Here is a 21673-nt window from a genome sequence, read left to right on the forward strand (position 1 = left end):
ATTTACAAATTCCAGGTTTCCTCCACACAGAAGAGCCACCCTCTGTCCTAAACGTTGCAAACGACACTGTACGTTCTTAAAAATAAAATATTTTGTGCATCTGGAGCACTTTTCACACTTAACTCAAGCCTATGGTTTATTGGGGTCCCCAACTTTACACAGAAGCAGCAGCAGCGTTCCCAAAAGCCTGCAAGTTTCTGGCACGACAAACCTTCCAACCTTCCCCTTGGTTTGGAGAAGCCTTTCTTTAGAGGAATTCAGAGTTCGCCCAGTTCCTGCGCCCTTTGGGGAAACTGAGCCTGAACGGATGGTCCCAAAACAGTGCGGCAAATGTGTATGAAACATTTAAGTTCTATCAATTTAGAGTGACCACCCAGATTTCCCCCGAGAGGGTCTGTCCCCCGCCTTCAGTCTTCCAAGCATATCCCCATCCTGACTGAGTCCATCACTTTTGCAGCTTTTTGTCCTCTTTCCTTCCAGCTTCTCCAGCTGGGTTTTTATAATGTAGGGGTTTTTTTTCCACAGTAGCTTTGAGTCAGGTCACTGCCTCCAGAGGCCTCGGGTGACGTTTGATGTGTTTTGGCCCAATCTCAGAGTTCAAAAGCATCGGTGTTTCTAGACAGTGATTTGAAATAGTATAGGTCAGTGATGGGGAACCTATGGCACAGGTGGCACACGGAGCCATATCTGCTGGCACCAGAGCCGTTGCCGTAGGTGATTTTTGGCTCACTCAGAGGCTCTGGGAGGGTGTTTTTGGCTTCCAGAGAGCCTGGGGGGGAACATGGGGGAGGGCGTTTTTGCCCTCCCCTGGCTCCAGGGAAGCCTTTGGAGCCTGGGGAGGGTGAAACACGAGCCTGCTGGGCCAACCAGAAGTTGGAAAACAGGCTGTTTCCAGCCTCCAGAGGGCCTCTGGGAGACAGAGGAAGCTTCGTTTCCCGCTGCTCGCCTTCCTTTTCCTTTGGATGGATTTAAATCTGTTTTCACTGATCAGGACGCGTGTTTCGGCCCAGCGGACTCGGTCGGCCTCTCCCCCCCATGAAGGAAACCAACCCTTTCAATATGTGAAAGGGTTAAATAAGGTCCAGAAGGGAAGGGTTTTCAATAGGAAAGTGAACACAAGAACAAAGGTCAGTTGGGGGAAAGATAAGCAACCTGAGAAAATATTATTTGACTGAAAGAGTAGTAGAGGCTTGGAACAAACTTCCAGCAGAGGTGGTTGGTAAATCCACAGTCACTGAATTGAAACATGCCTGGGATAAACATAGATCCATCCTAAGATAAAATATAGAGGAAATAGTAGAAGGGCAGACTAGGACCATAAAGTCTTTTTCTGCCCTCCATCTTCTATGTCGGTGTTTCCCAACCTTGGCAACTTGAAGATATTTGGACTTCAACTCCCAGGATTCCCCAGCCAGCGAATACTCTTAGCTGACTTTCTCTTCCCCTTTAATGCCCCGGGCATCGCTGAATACCTTGCCCCGTGTTTTGGGGCCCAGTTGTCGTAAATGGAGGTTTCCCTGCAAAACCTGCGCGGGTGGGGAATCCACGGGACGGGACGCTGGCGGAGCGGAGCCACACAGGCCGTGTGGGGGAACGGGAGAAAGGACCCAGCTGTGGCTCCACAGCTGCAGCCCCTCCACCACCCATCCGGGTTCCGCGGCGCCGGCAAGGAAGAACCGCCCACCGCCGGGCGTCATAGCAACGCGCTGAGGGAGCGGGCGTCATGGCAACGTGCTGAGGGGGCGGGGCGAGGGGAGCGGGGGCGGGGCGAGGGGAGCGAGCGCGCGCGCGGGGCGGCCGTTGGAAGGGGGAGGAGCCACAGTCTCGACGAAGGCGACGGGACGGGAGCGGCGCGGTGTGAAGGGGGCCGCACAACCACCCTGCGAGGTAGGCCTTTCCGCCCACCGGAGGCTCTTTCTAACATTTCGCTTGGGGGCTTCGTTTCCCGCCGTTCGTGTCGCTCTCCTTCCTTTTCCTTTGGATGGATTTAATTCTGTTTCCACTGATCAGGACGCGTGTTTCGGCCCAGCGGACTCGGTCGCTGCCCCCCCCCCCCCGATGAAGGAAACCAACCCCACCCCCTTTGGATCCTTGCCGTGCATGCCTTGGAGGAGGGAAGAGGATTTGTGTGGCGCCCGCCCCCCCCCCCGCCGCTTAATCTGCCCTCAGGCCCAGAAGGGCCTCTGGAGGAAAGGCGGGCCTGGAGTTGGGGACCCCTCTGCCCCCCTCCCCTAGCTCCTCTCCCCCTCCCCCATTTCCTCGCCCCCCCTGAGGGAGCCCCTGCTGCTGGGGGGGGGCTGAGTCCAGGTCTACCCCTCCCCCATTCGTCTAGGCCGCCCTATTCCTGTAAACACCCCCCCCCCCAAAAGAAAAACCCCTGCCCCCCAGTCTTTGGAAAAAGGCAGAAAAGTCTCCCAGGGAGAGTCCCCCCCCCCTTTATGGCCACAATGGGGCCAGCCCAAATCTCCTGTGGGTAATCGTTCATTAGGAAACTCCTAAGAGGATTGCTCTTTATTATTATAAAGTTTTTATTTATTTATAATACATTTTAAAAACATAACATATACAGAACGATATAACACCAAAAATATGAATAACAAAAAGAGAAGAAAGGTGCATGATGATCTATTCAATATATACATTGATTATTCCCTTTCCCCCCCTACTAATTTTCTAATACCTGTTTAAGTTTGAATTGATTTAGAACTACTCCATCATACTTTCTAGCATTTAGTCTTGCTTTTCCTCTCTGTGCAATTATATAATTTATTCCAAGTTTCAAAAATAATCTATATCGGATTTTCTAGCGTCAGTTGGTCCATCTCTGCATGTTAGAATTTTTAATAAGATTTCTTCTTTCGTAGGGGCATCTTTATTTTTCCATTTCTGGGCATATGCCATTCTTGCCGCAGTTAAAATATGTAATATTAAGCATATAGTACTTTATTTTTCTCGTATTTGTGGATGGTTATTCCTAACAAAAATAATTTGGGTTTCAGATTGAGTTTCCTCTCTAAAATCTCTTCCAGCCATTGTCTAATTTTTCCCCCAATAATCCCTTGCTTTGTGGCATTCCCACCATATATGATAATATGTTCCAATGGTCTTTTTGCATTTCCAACATGTTCCAGTCCAGTACCCCACTGCATACTCTCTTCAGTGTAGATGTAGTTCCACATTGAGTGTGATTGGTCAGCCACTTATAAATCCATCTGATGATAATATTGTCTAACCCTATTTCTATTTTATTAAATAGCAGGTTGCGGTCTACTTTATCAAATGCCTTACTGAAATCCAAGTAAATTATGCCCACAATATTTCAGTGGTCTAATTTAGCCACTTTGTCAAAGAATTCAATAAGATTTGTCTGACAAGCCCATGCTGGTTTCGGGTTATAACTTTCTTGCCTTTAGGTGTTCACTGATTCATTGCTGATTCATCTTTTTCAGCATTTTCCCAAGTATTCGGTCATTTCCTGGACCCATTTCCCTTCCTCCTTTGAAGATGGAAATCATGCCAGCTCTTTTCTAGTCCTTTGAGGGTTCCCTGATGCTCCATTACCTCCATTACCACTTGTGTATTGGTAACATTTATGGTTACAGTTGTCATTACAACCATATATGTGTTTTTCCCACTTTGACATCCCTGCCTTGACATCTGATACTTTAGTTTAGTGGGTATAAACTGTAGTCTCTTTCAAAGACTGAATATAAACTATTTAAGGGGCACCTTACATTTTCATCATCTACTTAATAATGGGGTGAATCGTGTTCTTCCAGAAAAATCTACTATAATAATAATATCATTATTTAGTTTGTTTCAGAAACTTCTGATCTTCAAAAGGGGAATGACCCAACTAATACTAGGAGCATCTTTTGAGAGTGGATCCATTGGGTGGTTTCAAAAATTTGGAATGAAAGCAGAAGGCTGGCTAACCTGTCTCATAATGTGTCCAGGAGCAATACAAAGTGCCACACCATCTTGGGTAGCACTTCTAGAGTTCCTTCCCTGACCTTTTTTGTTGTTGTTGTTTTATTCCTGTTCAGGTTTTTCCTCCGAGATGGAAACTTGGCTAAGAAATAGCGGTTCTTTGACTTCTTCTTGGTGCATCTAATGGATTCACCTAGCAGACAATGGAGCACCTCTCAAGCAATGGGCCCCAAACCCTGCAGGCAAAGGAGAACAGCTGCTCCCCAAGGAAAGAGGCAGGCAGTAGTGGGGATCATCTCTCCGAGGACCCTCCAGAAACCAAGCTCTCCTTTTCCAGTGATCCTTACAGACCACAGTTAGAAGGATCCCAAGTCCCATTTGGGCTCAAGTCATTGACTCCAAAGCCTCCCCGTAAGCCGCGGTTGGAGCGGACGTCATCTCTGGATGAATTGACCTGGCGGCGGCGGCGGAAGCCTTTCAGAATGAATCAAGGGAATTCGGTTGATCCAACTGAGAGGTGCTCCTCCGAGGGGTCTTTCCAGGGAAGAGAGAGCCCCACTAAGCAGGAAGCCTCCTCCAGCGACAGCCACCTCTACCACCTGCAGCCTCGCCATGACTTGAACTCGGGCTCCGAGGGTCCCCACCTCAGTCAAAGCAGACCCAGCCTTTCAGCTTCACCTAAGACGTTGCCCCGGGTCTTGGCCTCCCAGCCTCCCCCTCCTCTGGAACTGGAGGGCTCCTTTCCTTCTCTGAGGACAACTAATAGGATTGACCCAGATTGCGCGGAGTACAAGTTTGGCTCCCGGAAGGGCTTTCCACGAGCGGGCAGCAGCTGGAGCGACACGCAGCTCCAGAGACGTGGGATGGCTTGCGAACACTGCTTGGCTGCCTCCACCAAATCCACCTTCAGCCTGCTGGCCCCCATCCGGGTCACAGATGTGCGAAACAGGTGTGTATCTTGGGGCAGGGAGACCACGAGGTGGGTGGCCGTCAATATGGACCAGGCCTTTGCAGCAGGCAAATTATTCTCTGTGTATGTAAATAAATCTGGGAAAAATGTGTTTGGGGGGACTGGGGGGGGGGGGAGGATGTTTCAGCAGCAACCTAATATCCCCTCCAATAATGCTATTGGGAAATCCCTGTCAGTTTGGAGTGCATCACTTTTAGACGGTAAGGTTTTGCTCGTTTTCTTCTAGAAAGTTATCTGTCTGCAGATAGGGCTGCTTCCTGAACCCCAGGGTGCTCTGCCCTGCCTTCCCAGCCTGGCTGCTTAGATCCCTGGCATAAAGAAAAGGATCTCTAGCTCAGGTTCAGCCGTAGAGCTGCCAACAGCAGGGTGGGGTAGCAGGTGAGCAGGAAACCCCTGCTGCTGTTTGGCTGACCCCGCTGTGATCCAGAGAAAGAGAACACGGCTTCATTAGTCATCAGAAAAAGGATGCCGTTTTGAAGGGAGAGACCCACTCTATAATGACTCTGGCCCCATCAAGCCCTGTGCAGCCTCCCTGTCTAGGGACCCCTGGCTGTCTCTTCCCTCTCTAAAACTGAGGCCAAGTCCTAGAGAGGCTCCTTGATAACAAGAGGGCCCCATATTCCCATGGCTGTTTTGCCCTTCAGGAGCCTGCAAACATTCCTGGCTGAGGTAGTAAAATAGCGGAAGTGGGTGGTGCACGTGTTAGAATCTCTGTTCGTTGTGGAATAATTCTTTTGCACCACTGGGTTCCTTTTCTTGTCGTCCCCCCCCCCCCCCTTTCATTGCAGGCTTTGGGGAGGGAGAATGGGGAAAGAAAGTTTGGCTTTGTAGTGGTCGGGAGGGCTTGAAAAGGTGCAACAGAGTGACCCAGCCATCTGTGGGGACAGTGTGTTGTTCTTCTATCACAGTGGTTCTCAACCTTGGGTTCAGGACCCCTTTGGGGGTCGAATGACCTTTTCACAGGGGTCGCCTAAGACCCTGAAAAAAGACAAATTTCCAAAGGTGTCAGCAACTAAAGCTTCTATTCTGGCATCTCAGAACATATTTTTACAATCCAACCAATCAGGTGTTTACAGGGGGTGGTCCTTCTGATCTCTGGCCAATTAGCTTAAAGATCTGTTGGAAGAATTGGCACTAAACTTATAGTTGGGGGTCACCGCAAGATGAGGAACTGTTTTAAGGGGTCGCGGCATTATATATACTATATACTATATATTATATACTAAACAAATAATTCCCTCAACACTGTCAGACTTTCTATTAAATCTGCACTTCTATTCTACTAGTTTTCCTCATCATTCCTATCACCCATTTCCTCCCATGTTGACTGTATGACTGTAACTTGTTGCGTATATCCTAAGATTTTTATTAATATTGCTTCTTCATTGCTTATTTGACCCCTATGACAATCATTAAGTGTTGTACCACATGATTCTTGACAAATGTATATTTTATTTTATGTACGTTGAGAGCATATGCACCAAGACAAATTCCTTGTGTGTCCAATCACACTTGGCCAATAAAATTCTATTCTATTCTATTCTATTCTATTAAAAAGGTTGAAAACCACTGTTCTATCAGAATTCTTTTCTGGCCCAAATCAGAAGGCTGTTCATGATCTTTGAAGCCAACACAGCTTCACACTGGGATGTTTTTAAGAGCAGCCCTATTCCCCACAAACATGGTTGGCTTTTTTTGCTTTTTGTGAAATCCCAGAATCCTCCCCTCGGGACGCCAAAACAACTAGTTACAAAGACAGTAAATCCCCCCCCCCCCAATGCCATCATTCTGCCAAACAGCTAATTCCCACCACACACTCTTATGCCACATTTTCCCTTGTATTGGAACCGCATTATTGTCATCCTTCTCACCTTTCCTTTTACCTTCTCCTGTTGGTATCTCATGATCATGTGACTTTGTCGTTTGTATGTACACTTAGACACCGGAGATAAATTCCTCATCCTCATCATATAATAATAACAGAGTTGGAAGGGACATTGGCGATCTTCTAGTCCAATCCCGTGCTTACTCTACACCATTTCAGATAAATAGTTATCCAATATCTTCTTAAAAACTTCCAGTGTAGTTTTGGAGATCAGCCTAGCCACCTTCATGATTTGAGCTTGTCCTCCTGAGTATTGCAACTGCTGCATCTCACTGAACTGAAGAAGCCCCCACTCTGTCTCTCCTACCCACCACCAGTGTTCCCTCTAATTTTTTGGGGGGGTGGGCGGAAAAGTATAGTGTCTGAGCGGCAGTCCCTTTGGGACTGGGCGGCACAGAAATAATAAATAAATTAATAAACAAACAAACAAACAAACAAATAAAAAACCCACCCTGTTTTGCCTCAGAGAATTTCAAAATAAAATACTGTACTGTGTGTCTATAACAGTGAGCTCATAATAGGGCAACTCTATCAATATCCAAATGCCACTTAAATAGTTGAGCTAGTTTCAAACTAGATTTTGATTTTCTTTCTCTCTTCCTTACTCCCATTATTTTTCTTTCTCTTTTCCTTCCTCTCTTTTTCCTATCTGTTTCTCTCTCTTCCTCTCTTCCTCTCTCTCTCCTTCCCTCTCACTCTTTCCCTCTCGGCTTCTGGGCAGGTTTGGAAAACTCTGAGTTGATGATGATTTTTAAGTGAGCGATTGCTCACTGCTCAGCTTAGAGGGAACTATGCCCACCACCCACCCCAAATATCACTCCAATACCAGCTGAGCTTTTTTCAGGGGAGAACTTTGCCACAGCTACCAGGAAACTAAGGAGCTTGGAGCTAAGAAAGGCCTGGCTCACCTACCTCCTTCTCTCTTACACCTTTGACTTTTCAGTCCTGATTTCAGTCTTAGCTGACTTTTCACAGGTAAGTCAAGCCTTCACTGTAGATTGTCTTAATGCAACAAAACAGAATATCCTTTTCTACAGAAGCTACTTGGAAGGCAGCCTTCTTGCTAGTGGCGCCCTTCTGGGAGCAGAAGAGCTGAACCGGTATTTCCCCGATCGCAACGTTGGCATCTTTGTGTCCACCTGGAACATGCAGGGCCAGAAGGTGAGGAAGGGAGGGGCCAGGGTCCTTTTCTAGTCACCAGAGTTTTCCTACGAAAGCCCAGGAGGAAAAAATAGAGGCTCAGCTCAGCTCGGCCTCCAGCATTGGCAGATTGGGCTTCACACTGACTTTTCTCTCTGGGAAAGTGTTACTCCCCACTTGCCCTTTTGCTTCACAAACTCTGCAGATATTTCTGGACGAATGATTCTCGTTTGCATGTCAAGTTCACATTTTAGTGCAAACGGTTTGGAAGCACGTCCAATGAGGATAGATGCAACCTGTCGTGACAAACCCAACAGTCTAGAATCCATAAATCCACTTGCAGCTCCTCCGTTCCCAGACAAGGAGTGTTTTTAATCACTTTCAGCTTTGCATTGACAAAGATTTCTTTCTGGGAAATGTAATCAAACCGTGGAAAGAAGCAGATGGGCCAATCTAGCTTCCTAAAGGTGAGCTGTGGGTGAGAAAATGGGAGCCTTTCCTTGTGTGATACTTTTGTTTCTGCCACGGTAGAGGTGGGACTTTGGAAATTGCCCTTGTTAGAATGCTTGTGTACCTGAAACAAGCATTTGTGCATCATTTCACAAATAGTGCATGGGGCAGCAGGAGGAGCCTTTAATCCTCCAAATAATGTGGATTGAGTAATTTTCTGACCAGATCAGTAAACAGCACTTTTGGTCCATTTTCTGCATTCCAACCTGAGTGAACAGAAAAACTGTTTGCATCCTACAGGCAGAAAGATGGTTTTGCTACCCAGCCTCATTTCTTGTCCTTCAGTTGGCCCTCCAATTGCCCTCGAGGGCTCATCTACACTTGGAAAGGTCTTTTTTTCTTGCAGGAGCTCCCTGAAGCGCTGGATGACCTCCTGCTGCCGACTGAGCCTGATTATGCCCAGGACATGTATGTGATAGGGATCCAAGAAGGCTGCCCAGATAGGTATGGAAACGGAAGCAGCTTTGTAGCTGAGGGATCCTTCTTTCCTTCCTTCCTTCCTTCCTTCCTTCCTTCCTTCCTTCCTTCCTTCCTTCCTTCCTTCCCTCCTTTCTCCTTCCTTCCCTCTTGTATCCATCCCTCCTCTAACCTTCCTGTTCCTTCCTTCCTTCCTTCCTTCCTTCCTGTTCTTCCTTCCTTCCCAATAGCCCTTAGACTTATCTATCTCCTTCCTTCCCTCTTGTATCCATCCCTCCTCTAACCTTCCTCTTCCTTCCTTCCTTCCTTCCTTCCTTCCTTCCTTCCTTCCTTCCTTCCTTCCTGTTCCTTTCTCCCTCTTATTCTCCTCCTTTCCCTCTTGTGGCAAGTCCTCTCTCCCCTTTTGCAATGAGGCAGAGCTTCCTGTTCAAAGATACCGGGTGAGGCATCTCGTAGGTGAAAGCCTCCTTTGGGAGAAGAAGGCTGCAAGGGGCCCGTTGGCAACCTTAGTCCCGTCTTCTCCTTTCCTCTTCATTTGTCTACACTCTTCAGTGGGCGTGACCAGAGGCTGACATCCAGGAGAAGACTGAAGGTGGGCAGGCACTGCAGGAATTGGTCCCAAGCACAGGGAACGAGTGCGTGTGAAGAGTGCTTCCCGGAGATCCAATGTCTTCTTAATCAGGCTGACTGGCCACAGAAGTTCCTCCCGAGCTCGGATTGGGCCTGCTGACCTCCCAGCTGCTCCAGTGCCGAGTGGCCAATTGGCTTTGCTTCCTTTCTGCAGGCGAGAATGGGAGATTCGCCTGCAGGCCACGCTGGGCCCTCAGTACGTCATGTCTTACGCAGCTGCTCACGGGGTCCTTTACCTGTCCTTCTTCCTGCGGAGGGATCTCATCTGGTTCTGCTCAGGTAGGCGTGGCCAGGGAGCCACTCCAAGTGGCCTTTTCAGTCCCTGCTACCCTGGAGACTGTTGCTGAATCACTAGGCAGCCTTGTTTGCCTTTGGTGGGGAGAAAGAAAGTGGAACTGAAGCTCGGCATTCGCGCCAATCATTCGGGGAAAGTTCTGTCCCCGCCGGGTCTAAACACTCATTGTGCCGCTTCTCTCTTTTCCCACAGAGGTGGAATGTGCCACAGTGACAACGCGCATCGTATCTCAGTTCAAAACCAAGGGTGCGCTGGGGATTTGCTTCACATTCTTCGGCACGTCCTTCCTTTTCATCACTTCCCACTTCACCTGTGAGTATCTCCCCAAGTTCCACTTGGCCCTGCAACCTATCGTGACAAACCACCCCACCCCACCCCCAAAAAATCTCCGTAAACAAGTACCCCAGTTTATTTATTCATTTATTAGATTTGTATGCCGCCCCTCTCCGCAGACTCGGGGCAGCTAACAACAATAAAAAGACAACGTAAACAAATCTAATATTAAAAAAATCTAAAAACCCCAATTTAAGAGATCAGTCATATATACAGTCATACCATACATAAATTTTATAAGCCTAGGGGAAGGGAATATTTCAATTCCCCTATGCCTGACGACAGAGGTGGGTTTTTAAGAGCTTACGAAAGGCAAGGAGGGTGGGGGCAACTGATATGTGGGGGGAGTTGGTTCCATAGGGTTGGGGCTGCCACAGAGAAGGCTCTTCCCCTGGATCCCGCCAAACAACATTGTTTAGTCGACAGGACCCAGAGAAGGCCAACTCTGTGGGACCGAACTGGTCGCTGGGATTTGTGTGGCAGAAGGCGGTCCCGGAGATATTCTGGTCCGATGCCTGCTTTGAACTCCCTGCTTTGTGCTCTGTTCCCAGTTGAATGCAAGTAAGGGAGATACACAGTTAAGGCTTGAATCTGAGCGTCTTTTGTGGATACATCCTGCCTTTGTGAAGTCCCCAGTCATGTAGCAGCGGCGGCAGCAGCAGCTCCCCTTCTGACCTGTGAAGGTTCTCAGGGAATTCTCCAACAGGGCACTCAGTGCTTTCTACCCCTCCAAGTTGAATCCACCCAAGTTTCCCTTCTCAAATAAATGAACTCCTGACTCCTTGGGGGCTGGCCTTATAAACGGTTTCTCCCTCTCTTCCAAGAGAGAATAAAAGAATAGAATCAATTCCATACCGAATGAAAGACATCACTCCAGAAGTTGACGCAAGAGACACTTTGTGTTTTTGAAATAATTGAGTAAGATCTTCTACTGCTGCACCATAGAGAGTATTTTAGCTTACTGCACCTGTGTGTGGTTTGCCAGTTGCACAGTGGCATACGGTCAACATCATTGCCCAGAAGATCCTTGGTTGCCCTCTCCCCTCTTTGGAAAAGCTTTATAGATCTCCCCGCTGCCTTAAGAGAGTTCAAAACATCCTTAAAGATCCATCTCATCTTGGGCACCCTTTTTGTGAACTTTTAGCATCTAGCAGACGGCACAAGACAATAAAAACGACAAATAAACTGAAAAACAGCTTCTATCCCAAGGCAATAACTAGGTGGAATTCTACTACATAGCGTAATATGAGCATGTTGGAACCTTTTGGAGGGTCTGTTGTAACTTTGGTTGCTAAGCGAGAACTAACTACGGGACTATCTTCTGCCTCATGCATCCCAACGGCCGGTTAGGTCCCACAGGGTCGGCCTTCTCCAGATCCCGTCAGCCAGACAATGCCATCTGATGGGGCCTAGGGGAAGAGCCTTCTCTGTGGCGGCCCCGGTCCTCTGGAACAAACTCCCTCTGGAGATACTTACCGCCCCCTCCCTCCTGGTTTTTCGTGAAGCTCTGATGACCCGCTTCTGCCGGTGGGCATGGGGGCTATGAGTGATGAGATTGTCTCCAGCCAATGTTGTGAATTGGATGAACGTGAATGAGGTTTTTAGAATATTTATTAATTTTGTATAATTCTTAAATTTCTTCACATATGTTGTCTGCATTTACAATTTTGTACACCGCCCTGAGTCATTTTGAGAAGGGCGGCATAGAAGTCTAACAAACAAACAAACAGTTGGGGGAAAGATCAAAGGCAACGTGAGAAAATATTATTTGACTGAAAGAGTAGTAGATGCTTGGAACAAACTTCCAGCAGACGTGGTGGGTAAATCCACAGGAACTGAATTTAAACATGCCTGGGATAAGCATAGATCCACCCTAAGATAAAATACAGGAAATAGGATAAGGGCAGACTAGATGGACCAGGAGGTCTTCTTCTGCCGTCAATCTTCTATGTTTCTATGTTTCTATTAATGCAATATCCAGGGTTTCCAATTCAATTGTATAGAATGCGAAGGATGTGTTTTTGTGTTTTATTTTTATAGTTTTAATGTATACTGAAGATGGCTTTAATTTCATTGTACGAGGCACAATGACAATAAACTAAACGAAAGAGAGTTTTGGTCCTTCTGAGGATTGAAGTCAGCATTGAGAAGATCATTCTGTTCTCCTCGGAGAGAGAAATCTCCCCAAGTGGTTTCCAGTGGAGGCTCTGCTGTGTTGGGTCTTTTCTCCCCCACAAAAACCTGCTTTCTTTTCTTCCAGCTGGAGATGGCAAAGTCAACGAGAGGCTCCTGGATTACCACAAAACCATCCAAGCTCTTTCGCTGCCCAGAAATATTCCAGATACCAACCCCTATCGATCGAGTCCCTGTGAGTAACCGGCACTTGAAAACTGTGGCTTTCACTCTGTGTTTGTCATATGCAGGTGTCACTTTCTCTTTCAAACTAACAGAATGAAAGTTTGTGTTCTGGAAAGTCACATTCTCGGCAGAGAATGCGAGTCCCAGCGATAAAATCAGATTTTAGAGGGAATCCCCAGCGTTTCCTAATTTGGGCAATTTTGAAATGGATGGGCTTTATTTAGTGATTGATTTAGTGATCACAGTTTTTCCCCGAATGCCACCCCTCTGCTAAACAACTAATTCCCACAACACTGTCAAACTGTTAGTAAGACTGTATTAATCTTCTTCTCCTCATCTTTCCTATTTCCTATCACCTATTCTACTTATGACTATAACTTTGTTGCTTGTATCTTTACAATTTATATTGTTTATTTCCTAGTACAATTTATGTTCATTCTACCACTAAGGATGATTTATGATCAATTATGATGACTATGATCATGGTTTACCACTTACAATTTTTATGTACACTGAGAACTTATGGACCAAAGTTCTTTGTGTCCAATCACAGTTGGCCAATAAATTATTCTATTCTATCCGCTCCTCTGCTCTATTCTTTAGTTTCCTAGTATGATTTATGTTCATTCCTTATCTACTATCCTATAACTATCACTTATTGTTGTTTTAATGATTCATTTCTATGATGACTATGTCAATGATTTATTACTTATAGTTTTTATGGACTATCACACTGATAGCTTGTGTGTCCAATCACACTTGGCCAATAAATCTACTCTACTCTACTCTTTAGTTTCCCAGTATGATTCATGTTGATTCCTTATCTAGTATCCTATAACTATCACTAAGTGTTGTTTCTTATTTGTTTCATTTTTATGATGACTGTGATCATGATTTATCACATATCTTTTATGTACACTGAGAACTTATGCACCGAAGACAAATTCTTTCCACACTTGGCCAGTAAAGAATTCTATATTAACCCCAGAATTTCCCAACCAGCAGGGACATTGCTAAGACCTTTGGGAATTGAAATCCAATCAAAGTTAATGAAATGAGCACCGAGAAGGGCGGCATAGACATCTAATAACTAAAGAAATAAATAAACAAACGGGGGCAGATTGTGGTCATTATATTTCAAATTAATAATAATTTATTAGATTTGTATGCTGCCCTGTCTCCGAGGACTCAGGGTGGCTGCATGAAAAAGTCACACAGAAATTCAGAATTTAGATAGTCCTTGACTTGCAACCGTTTGTTTAGTGACTGTCTGAACTTACAGGAGCACTGAAAAAAGTGACTAATGACTTGCAACATCCTCATGGTCACATTATCCAAATTCAGACGCTTAGCAACTGGCATGTATTTATGATGATTGCAGTGTCCAGGGGTCATATCATCCTCTTTTGGGCCCTTCCGACAAGCAACGCCAATGGAGAAGCCAGACTCACACAATAACCATGTTGCTAACTTACAGCTGCAGTGATTCACGTAACAACTGCTGCCAAAATGGTTGTAAAATTGGGCAAAACTCAAAAACTCGGTTAGCACCGGCAATATTGGGCTCAGATGTGATCATATGTCAAGGACTCTGTACAGAAATTCAGAGTTCAGACCTGAAGTGGTTTTAGTTTCAATTGGTTTGTTTGCAAGCTTTGTATGTGTTCTGTCGGGCTCTCTGGTAGACTCCTTCCAAAAATTCACAGGTACAAATTTCACACACACACACACACACACACACACACACACACACTTGAAAATTCAAAACAATGTTCTTTATAATGAAAATGCACTTAAACCAAGCCCTCTTTTGTTATAGCAAAGAGCACTGGTCTCCAAACAAACTGGTAATTTGTACAAGTCCCTTATCAGTTCTGTGATATTTAGCTTGCAGCTGTGAGGCAATTCACAGTCCTTCTTCTTTCACAAAGTGAAACACACTTTGCTCTGGTTTAGTTTCAAAGCGGGGGAAAATCGGCACACAAAAGGTCAAAGTCAGCAAGGCAGGCACGAAACACAAAGATCAGATAATCCTCCACAATGGCCAAACCCACAGGCTGCTATTTATAGCACCCTCACTAATTACCACAGCCCCACCCAACCACAGGTGGCCTCATTTTCTTTGATAATAATCTCTCAGTTGTTGTTGCCTATGCATCGCTCTCCGCATGCGTGGCTGTATCATTAACTTGTTCTGAATCCAAGGAGGAGCTAGATAATTGATCTCCTTCTGAGCTGTCTGCCCTACTCTCCTCCTCCCTGTCACTCATGTCTTGGTCAGAGGAGCCTTCATCAGCAGATTCCACTGGGGGCAAAACAGGCCTGCAGCATGTGGATGTCTCCCCCACATCCACAGTCCTTGGGGCAGGAGCTGGGCCAAAGCTAACCACAACAGTATGGAATGAATTTCACCCTCCAGCCTCTTGGTCAGTGCCGGGTGCTTAGGAATTCTGGACAAGTGATTAACGCCAAAGCCTCTTTAGAATAGACTAGGAGCTGGAAGGGAAGCCCTCTGCTCAAGCAGGAGAAGCTATACCATGTCAGATCACCTCCAGTGATGGAGCGCCCATGATTTCTGGAGGCAACTTCTGTTCCTCTGCTCAATTGTCCTCCCTCTTAGGAAGCTTCTCCTTAATTGCAGGTTGCTTCTCTCTTTGATCAGTTTCCTCTCCTTCGCTTGATGTTCTGCAGCAGATGTCACGAGCCGCTTCGACCACGTCTTCTGGTTTGGAGACTTCAACTTCCGCCTGAATGAGAACCGGGAGGTGGTAGAACAGATCCTCAACGATGGCCAGGACCTGGACGTGTCAGTGCTACTGCAGCATGACCAGCTGTTGAAGGAAATGCAGACTGGTGAGGAGCCCCTTCCTATTGACCATGGGTGTCAAGGGTCGGTTTAATGTCAGGTTCCAAGTAATAAATCCATTGCAGGCAAGACTCTTGAGTTAATTGAATTCCTCAAATATTACTTTTCTTGGAAATACCATATTGGCACATATCTGGTGGAAACCGACTCTGAAAACCCCTACGGTTTTCACCTTATTAAAAGTTTTTTTAAAAATCTGCTTTCTCAAAACGATCAGTCACACAATCCAATCATCATGCATCACTCCGCCTTCTTCTGGCCAGGTGTGAGAATGTCCTTGGTTCCCAAGAGAAAGAATTTTGTTTTGTCTACAAAAATCCCTCTGTTCAATTCCGCCCTTCCTGACCCTCAGCTCCAATGTGGCTGTACTGAAGCAGACAAAATGGCTTTGGTCAGGCCAGCTTAAAGATTTTATCTAAAGGACAATATGTTTTTGCAGGAGGACAATATGTTTTTGCAGGAGGACAATATGTCTTGATCCATGCAATGACACTTACAGAACTCAAAGCTGTAGTTGGGCCCCAGTTGGGCCTTTTCGTGCAGTCTCAGCACCATAGCTCTTGCCTCCGCAATGATCCCTTGTGATGGGACTCTAAAGACACACACACACACTTTTCTCCATCCCTCTCAAGAAGGCCCTGCACAGCTCACGCTTGGTTTCTGAGTGCGATTTAGAGGGTTGGTTTTGACCTCTCGATCTCTGATGATCTGCAGAACTGTCTTCACCAAGCAGAATGAACTCAACCACCTCAGCTGTCCTGGAAGATGCCCTGGGTAGAACCTCTTTTCCAGGAAGGGTGATGAGAGGTCCAGAGCAGCTTCTCTCACTCGGAGGACCTGACACTCCACTTAATTAGCATAGGGATTTGCTTAAATGCCTTAATAAAAGTCATGAAATTGGGTGTAGTAATACAATGCCTCATTTAATGACTAGAACATTTAACAATAAATGGTTCTGGTCCTTATTGCCGTATGTTGTAACTCCCTTCATTTCTAAGATGGAGAAAGGGGCTTAGCCGGGCCCCTTTGCCTCTTGCTATTGAGCCATATGCAATTGATCACACCCACATTTGATTTAACTGCAACCTAACAGCCAAGACCGGTGACCTGTCAGAAGAGGGTCCACTGGAAGGGTGGCAGGAGGGGCCTGCCAACCCAGCACCACCTTGGCTCATCTGCCTGGGAGGCTTTTACTTGGGTCCTTGTTACCAAAGCTTTTCGCACAAGACTGTAGTTCCCACTTCCTCCGTTTGCCAGTTCACTGCAGCCTGGCACATGATGTGGCAGGGCAGCTCTGCATCTTGGGGCGTCCTTAAGGCCAGGATTTAGGGTTCAGCCTGTTGACTTGCTTGATCTGCTTTTTGCACAGGTTCTGTATTCAAGGGGTTCCAAGAGGCCCCCATCTTTTTCCGTCCTTCCTACAAGTTTGATGTTGGACAGGACACCTATGACACAACCTCCAAGCAGAGGACGCCTTCATATACGGTAAGGGGGTTTTTTTTGGGGGGGGGCAGCAAGAAAACAGGCTGACTGGCAAAGGAAGCTCACCTAGCTCAAAAAGAATAAAAACCTCCAATGTCCCTGTTAGGACTCTGTCTAATGGTTGGGTGGCAATATAAAAACCAACAATGTGTGTTCATGTATTTATTATTATTATTTGATTTGTATGCTGCCCCTCTCCGAAAACTCGGGGCGGCTCAAAACAGTAATAACAGTATAGTAGTGGAACAAATCTAATATTAAAAAAACATAAAACCCTATCATTTTTTAAAATAAACCAAACAGCACATTCATACCAAACATAAAACAAAGTATAATTGGTTGCCGATCAGTTTCCGGTCACAATTCAAAGTGTTGGTTATGACCTATAAAGCCCTTCATGGCACCGGACCAGATTATCTCAGGGACTGCCTTCTGCCGCACGAATCCCAGCAACCAGTTAGGTCCCACAGAGTGGGTCTTCTCCGGGTCCCGTCAACTAAACAATGTCGCTTGGCGGGACCCAGGGGAAGAGCCTTCTCTGTGGCGGCCCCGGCCCTCTGGAACCAACTCCCCCCAGAGATTAGAATTGCCCCCACCCTCCTTGCCTTTCGTAAGCTACTTAAAACCCACCTCTGCCGCCAGGCATGGGGGAATTAAGATTTCTTCTCCCCCTAGGCCGTTACAATGGTATGCATGGTATGTTTGTATGTGTGTTTGGTTTTCTATATTAAGGGGTTTTAATTTGCTTTTAGTATTGGATTATTATTGTATATTGTCTATCATTGCTGTTAGCTGCCCCGAGTTTTCGGAGAGGGGCGGCATATAAATCCAATACAGTGATCCCCCGGTTATTGCGTCCCCGACCATTGCGAACAGGGTAATTTGCGATTTTTGAACCCGGAAGTCAGAACACCATCTGCGCATGCATGCCCTTTTTTTCTATGGGCACGCATGCGTAGATGGCGCCGGGCAGATCAGCTGCTGGGCGGCTTCCCTAGGTCTTCCCCCTCTTGGCCGGCATCAGCGAGGAGTTTCCCCACCACCGCCCACGCAAACTCCTCGCTGCTGCCGCTTCGCTCGGGCCGCTTCCCAGCTGAGTACTCAGCTGGGAAGCGGCCCGAGCGAACGGCTTGTCCGCAGCCTGCCTGCCCGCGCGCCCGTGGCTCGCGCGCCCTTCTCCCGCCCACGCCGTTCGCTCGGGCCGCTTCCCAACTGAGCCCTCAAGCCAAGCGCAGAAGTTCGCCTTTGGTGCTTGGTTTGAGGGCTCAGTTGGGAAGGCGCGCGGGTGTTTTAAAACGTCCCCGCCGACATGGGGGGCTCGCTAGCACACCCCCAAACCCGGGTTGGGGGTTCGGGGGAGTGCTAGCGAGCCCCCCATGTCGGCGGGGACGTTTTAAAACACCCGCGCGCCTTCCCAACTGAGCCCTCAAGCCAAGCGCAGAAGTTCGCCTTTGGCGCTTGGCTTGAGGGCTCAGTTGGGAAGGCGCGCGGGTGTTTTAAAACGTCCCCGCCGACATGGGCTCGCTAGCACACTCCCAAACCTGGGTTGGGGGGGGTGCTAGCGAGCCCCCCATGTCGGGGACGTTTTAAAACACCTGCGCGGCTTTCCAATGAGTCCCGAAGACAAACGCGGAAGTTTGACGTTTGTCTTCGGGACTCATTGGAAAGCCGCGCGGGTGTTTTAAAACGTCCCCGCCGACATGGGGGGCTCGCTAGCACCCCCCCCCCGAACCCCCAACCCGGGTTAGGGGGGTGCTAGCGAGCCCCCCATGTCGGCGGCGACGTTTTAAAACAGCCGAGCCGCCCCCAATCTTCGGCTCCTCGCTAGCGCTGCGGAAGTAAAAACACCATCTGCACATGCGCAGATGGTGTTTTTACTTCCGCAGCGCTACTTCACGAAAACCCGCTCGCTGCGGGGGGTCCTGGAACGGAACCCTCGCAACGAGCGGGGGATCACTGTAAATCCAATCCAATCCAAAAGAAGCCTGGGGGAAAGGTGTCTCAACTCCCCCATGCCTGGCGGTATAAGTGAGTCTTGAGTAGTTTACGAAAGACAGGGTGGGGGCAGTTCTAATCTCCGGGGGGAGTTGGTTCCAGAGGGCCGGGGCCGCCACAGAGAAGGCTCTTCCCCTAGGGCCCGCCAAACAACATTGTTTAGTCGACGGGACCCGGAGAAGGCCAACTCTGTGGGACCTTATTGGTCGCTGGGATTCGTGCAGTAGCAGGCGGTTCCGGAGGTACTCTGGTCCAATGCCATGTAGGGCTTTAAAGGTCATGACCAACATTTTGAATTGTGACCGGAAACTGATTGGCAGCCAATGCAAGCCACGGAGTGTTGAAGAAACGTGGGCAAATCTTGGAAGCCCCATGATGGCTCTCGCGGCTGCGTTCTGCACGATCTGAAGTTTCCGAACACTTTTCAAAGGTAGCCCCATGTAGAGAGCGTTGCAGTAATCGAACTGCTATGTATATAGCTTTAACTGAGCTATGTTTGAGTGGCTGATGGTGTTGCAGACTGCCATAAGAGAGAGCTAGAGATCAGAGTTTATTCTCTCTGTTGTTCTCTCTAGCCGATCTGTTTGACCAAGAGCACGAGAGGCCTCCTAGTTGGATTTGTCAGGGGCTGCTCTGCTCACCTCTCTCTCTCTCTCTTCCAGGACCGGGTCATCTATCGAAGCCGCCAGCGGAATGAAATCCATGCTGTGAAGTACTCGGCCTGCTTTGGGATCAGAACATCCGACCACCGCCCCGTATATGGGTTGTTCCGTGTCAAAGTGAGACCCGGGAGGGACAAGTGAGTACGATGGACTCTCATCAAGAGGGAGGGGCTGCCTTTGGAAAAGGCTTCATCCTCCCAACGTTCCTGCATTGCAACCCTTTGCCCGGGTTTTAGAGGCTTGGTGGGTGAGGATACCAAGATGGTGGCCTTCCTCCCTGGAGGACGGGATCAGGAGCCAAGAAAGATCGAGGCTTTGACTCCGAACTGGGACAAAACTATCCGTCAGGACTCGACCACCCTGCCCTTATGGCCACCCCATAGCTGGACTCTCCTGCTGAACAATTGAAATAGATAGTCCTCCATTTTATGCAACTGGGCTGGGTCTGCTAACCTCTACTCACTGTTCCGTTATTTGTAGCTCTTCTTCGCTATTCAAAATCTCACGGAGTAGCCAAACCTAGAAAGATCTTGTACAATATTGTGATTGTTTCTTTTTGGAGAGTCATTTTTATTTTGGCATCTGTGCCATTGCAGTGGTCCACATTGTGTGGAAAGGTGACCAACCCAATTAAGGTGGGGGGAAGGGGGCGGATTTGTCTTTTTGATCTAATTGCTGACAGCGTTTCCAGGCTGTGCAAACATGAAATGAGGAAAAATTGGGATGCCAATACAGTACATTATGTTAACATTTTCACCACCTGGTTTGTGCTTTGTCTCATCCACCTACAGCATCCCACTGTCTGCAGGCCTATTTGATCGAGAACTTTATTTGCTTGGCATAAAGAGACGGTTCATGAGACAACTTCAGAAAAAGCCAGCTCTGAAAACCCAGAAATCCAGCACTGTCTGTTCTGTTTCCTGACCCCCTGCGCCCAAGAACCTCTGAGGCAAGCGAAGGGGGTGGTGCACCAGGTCTCCTTCAGCCCATCCTCTGAAGCTGGGCTTCAGCAGAGCCACAAAGGCAGTGGGCTCTTTTGAAGCTGGAAAGGGATTGGACCAAGATTTACCAAGCCTGCTGCTTCTCCCGGCTCAACAAGCTTGTGTTCCTGTATCCTGTTGCTTGAGGAGAGTGCTGAAATAATCCTGCAGGGTGTGGGCATTTACGTCAGCCATAAACATTCCATAGGTTTGAAAGATACTTCCGAGGATCCTCTTGGGAACAAAGGGACACATTCCCTAAGCCTTGTATTGGTCAGCTGCAGCTCAGGAGTGATCTACGCCCGGTCTAATTTGGTCCCCTAAAGCAGCATCTTCCCTAAGAATTCTAGAACGGTTCTTGAAATGCCAGAGGGGCAAGGGAAGACTCACAAAGCACCAGCAGGGGAGTTTATAGAATGGATTTCTTACCGTCAATCAAGACAAGCCAGCTTCCATCAGCTGTGGTTTTTTTTAAATCATTAAGAAAAAGTGGAAACCGGTTTCTCTCAGCATAGAACCTTTGAGTGGCTGCAAAAATCAGTATTTGCAATAATAAAGGCCATTTTTAGCCAATGCCAATGGTTGGTAAGTAGTTAGAAATGTTTTCCCCTCCATCACTTGCTTGGATTGTGCCTGGGTTCAGAATTCTTTGAAATAAACGGGAGGATCCAGAACTTAAAAATTTGTCACCTGCTTATTTAATCTCTGCACAGCTGTACCTAGAACTAATCTAAACCCTCAGTGGAAGCCCACGACTTTCAACATGCAGTTCGAGCTTTCCTGTTCCTCTTGGTGGGACATAATTGAGTATTACAAGATTCAGAATGCATAACATATACAGTTGCTTGTATCCAAACCAAGGGTCTCCAACTTTAAGACTTGTGGAGTTCAATTCCCAGTGTTTGCTGGCTGAGGAATTCTGGGAGTTGAAGTCCACCAGTCTTAAAAGTTGCCAAGGTTGGAGACCCCCCCTGTCCCAGAGCATCCTTCCAGCCTGCAGTGTGGTAACTCCATGAAGGGAATCTGTTTTTTATTTCTTACCGAGCAAAGCCCGCAGATGTGCTTCATAACAAATTCCAAGTATAGTAAATGAACCCAAAGTTCCAACCCAGCACCTCCTTTGCTCCCCTCATGGGGTGAGCCATCGGCCATCCTGCTGGAGTGGACAAGGAGGCTGGCAAAGAATCCCCCTCAAGGGAAGAGGAACAGGAAGAGAACTG

At 47.5% G+C, this 21673-nt stretch overlaps 1 protein-coding gene across 2 annotated transcripts; it reads left to right on the forward strand.

The window, feature by feature from the left end:
- The first annotated feature begins 1751 nt into the window (after nt 1-1751).
- INPP5E (inositol polyphosphate-5-phosphatase E) lies at nt 1752-21135 on the forward strand. 2 transcript variants are annotated; one of them, XM_070758766.1, is made up of 11 exons: nt 1752-1887; nt 4047-4879; nt 7823-7946; nt 8782-8879; nt 9637-9761; nt 9970-10089; nt 12371-12478; nt 15160-15321; nt 16704-16819; nt 19474-19610; nt 20265-21135. In XM_070758766.1, exons 2-11 carry the CDS (start codon nt 4134-4136, stop codon nt 20395-20397), a joined length of 1869 nt encoding a protein of 622 aa, XP_070614867.1. In that variant the 5' UTR covers nt 1752-1887; nt 4047-4133; the 3' UTR covers nt 20398-21135. The 2 variants fall into 2 exon arrangements, with proteins under 2 accessions (XP_070614867.1, XP_070614868.1); XM_070758767.1 differs by having other exon boundaries at nt 1796-1887; nt 15163-15321.
- Nucleotides 21136-21673: the final 538 nt, after the last annotated feature.

Source organism: Erythrolamprus reginae, chromosome 8 (assembly GCF_031021105.1).
Source record: "Erythrolamprus reginae isolate rEryReg1 chromosome 8, rEryReg1.hap1, whole genome shotgun sequence".
Classification (NCBI taxonomy): Eukaryota; Metazoa; Chordata; class Lepidosauria; order Squamata; family Dipsadidae; genus Erythrolamprus; species Erythrolamprus reginae.

Bases quoted from the DNA above. Each gene is read 5' to 3' on its own strand.
- INPP5E (XM_070758766.1), top strand. From the start codon at position 4,134: ATGGAGCACCTCTCAAGCAATGGGCCCCAAACCCTGCAGGCAAAGGAG. The intron at 12,479-15,159 runs GTGAGTAACCGG...GATGTTCTGCAG, and splicing joins CCCCTATCGATCGAGTCCCT to CAGATGTCACGAGCCGCTTC. The intron at 16,820-19,473 runs GTAAGGGGGTTT...TCTCTCTTCCAG, and splicing joins AGAGGACGCCTTCATATACG to GACCGGGTCATCTATCGAAG.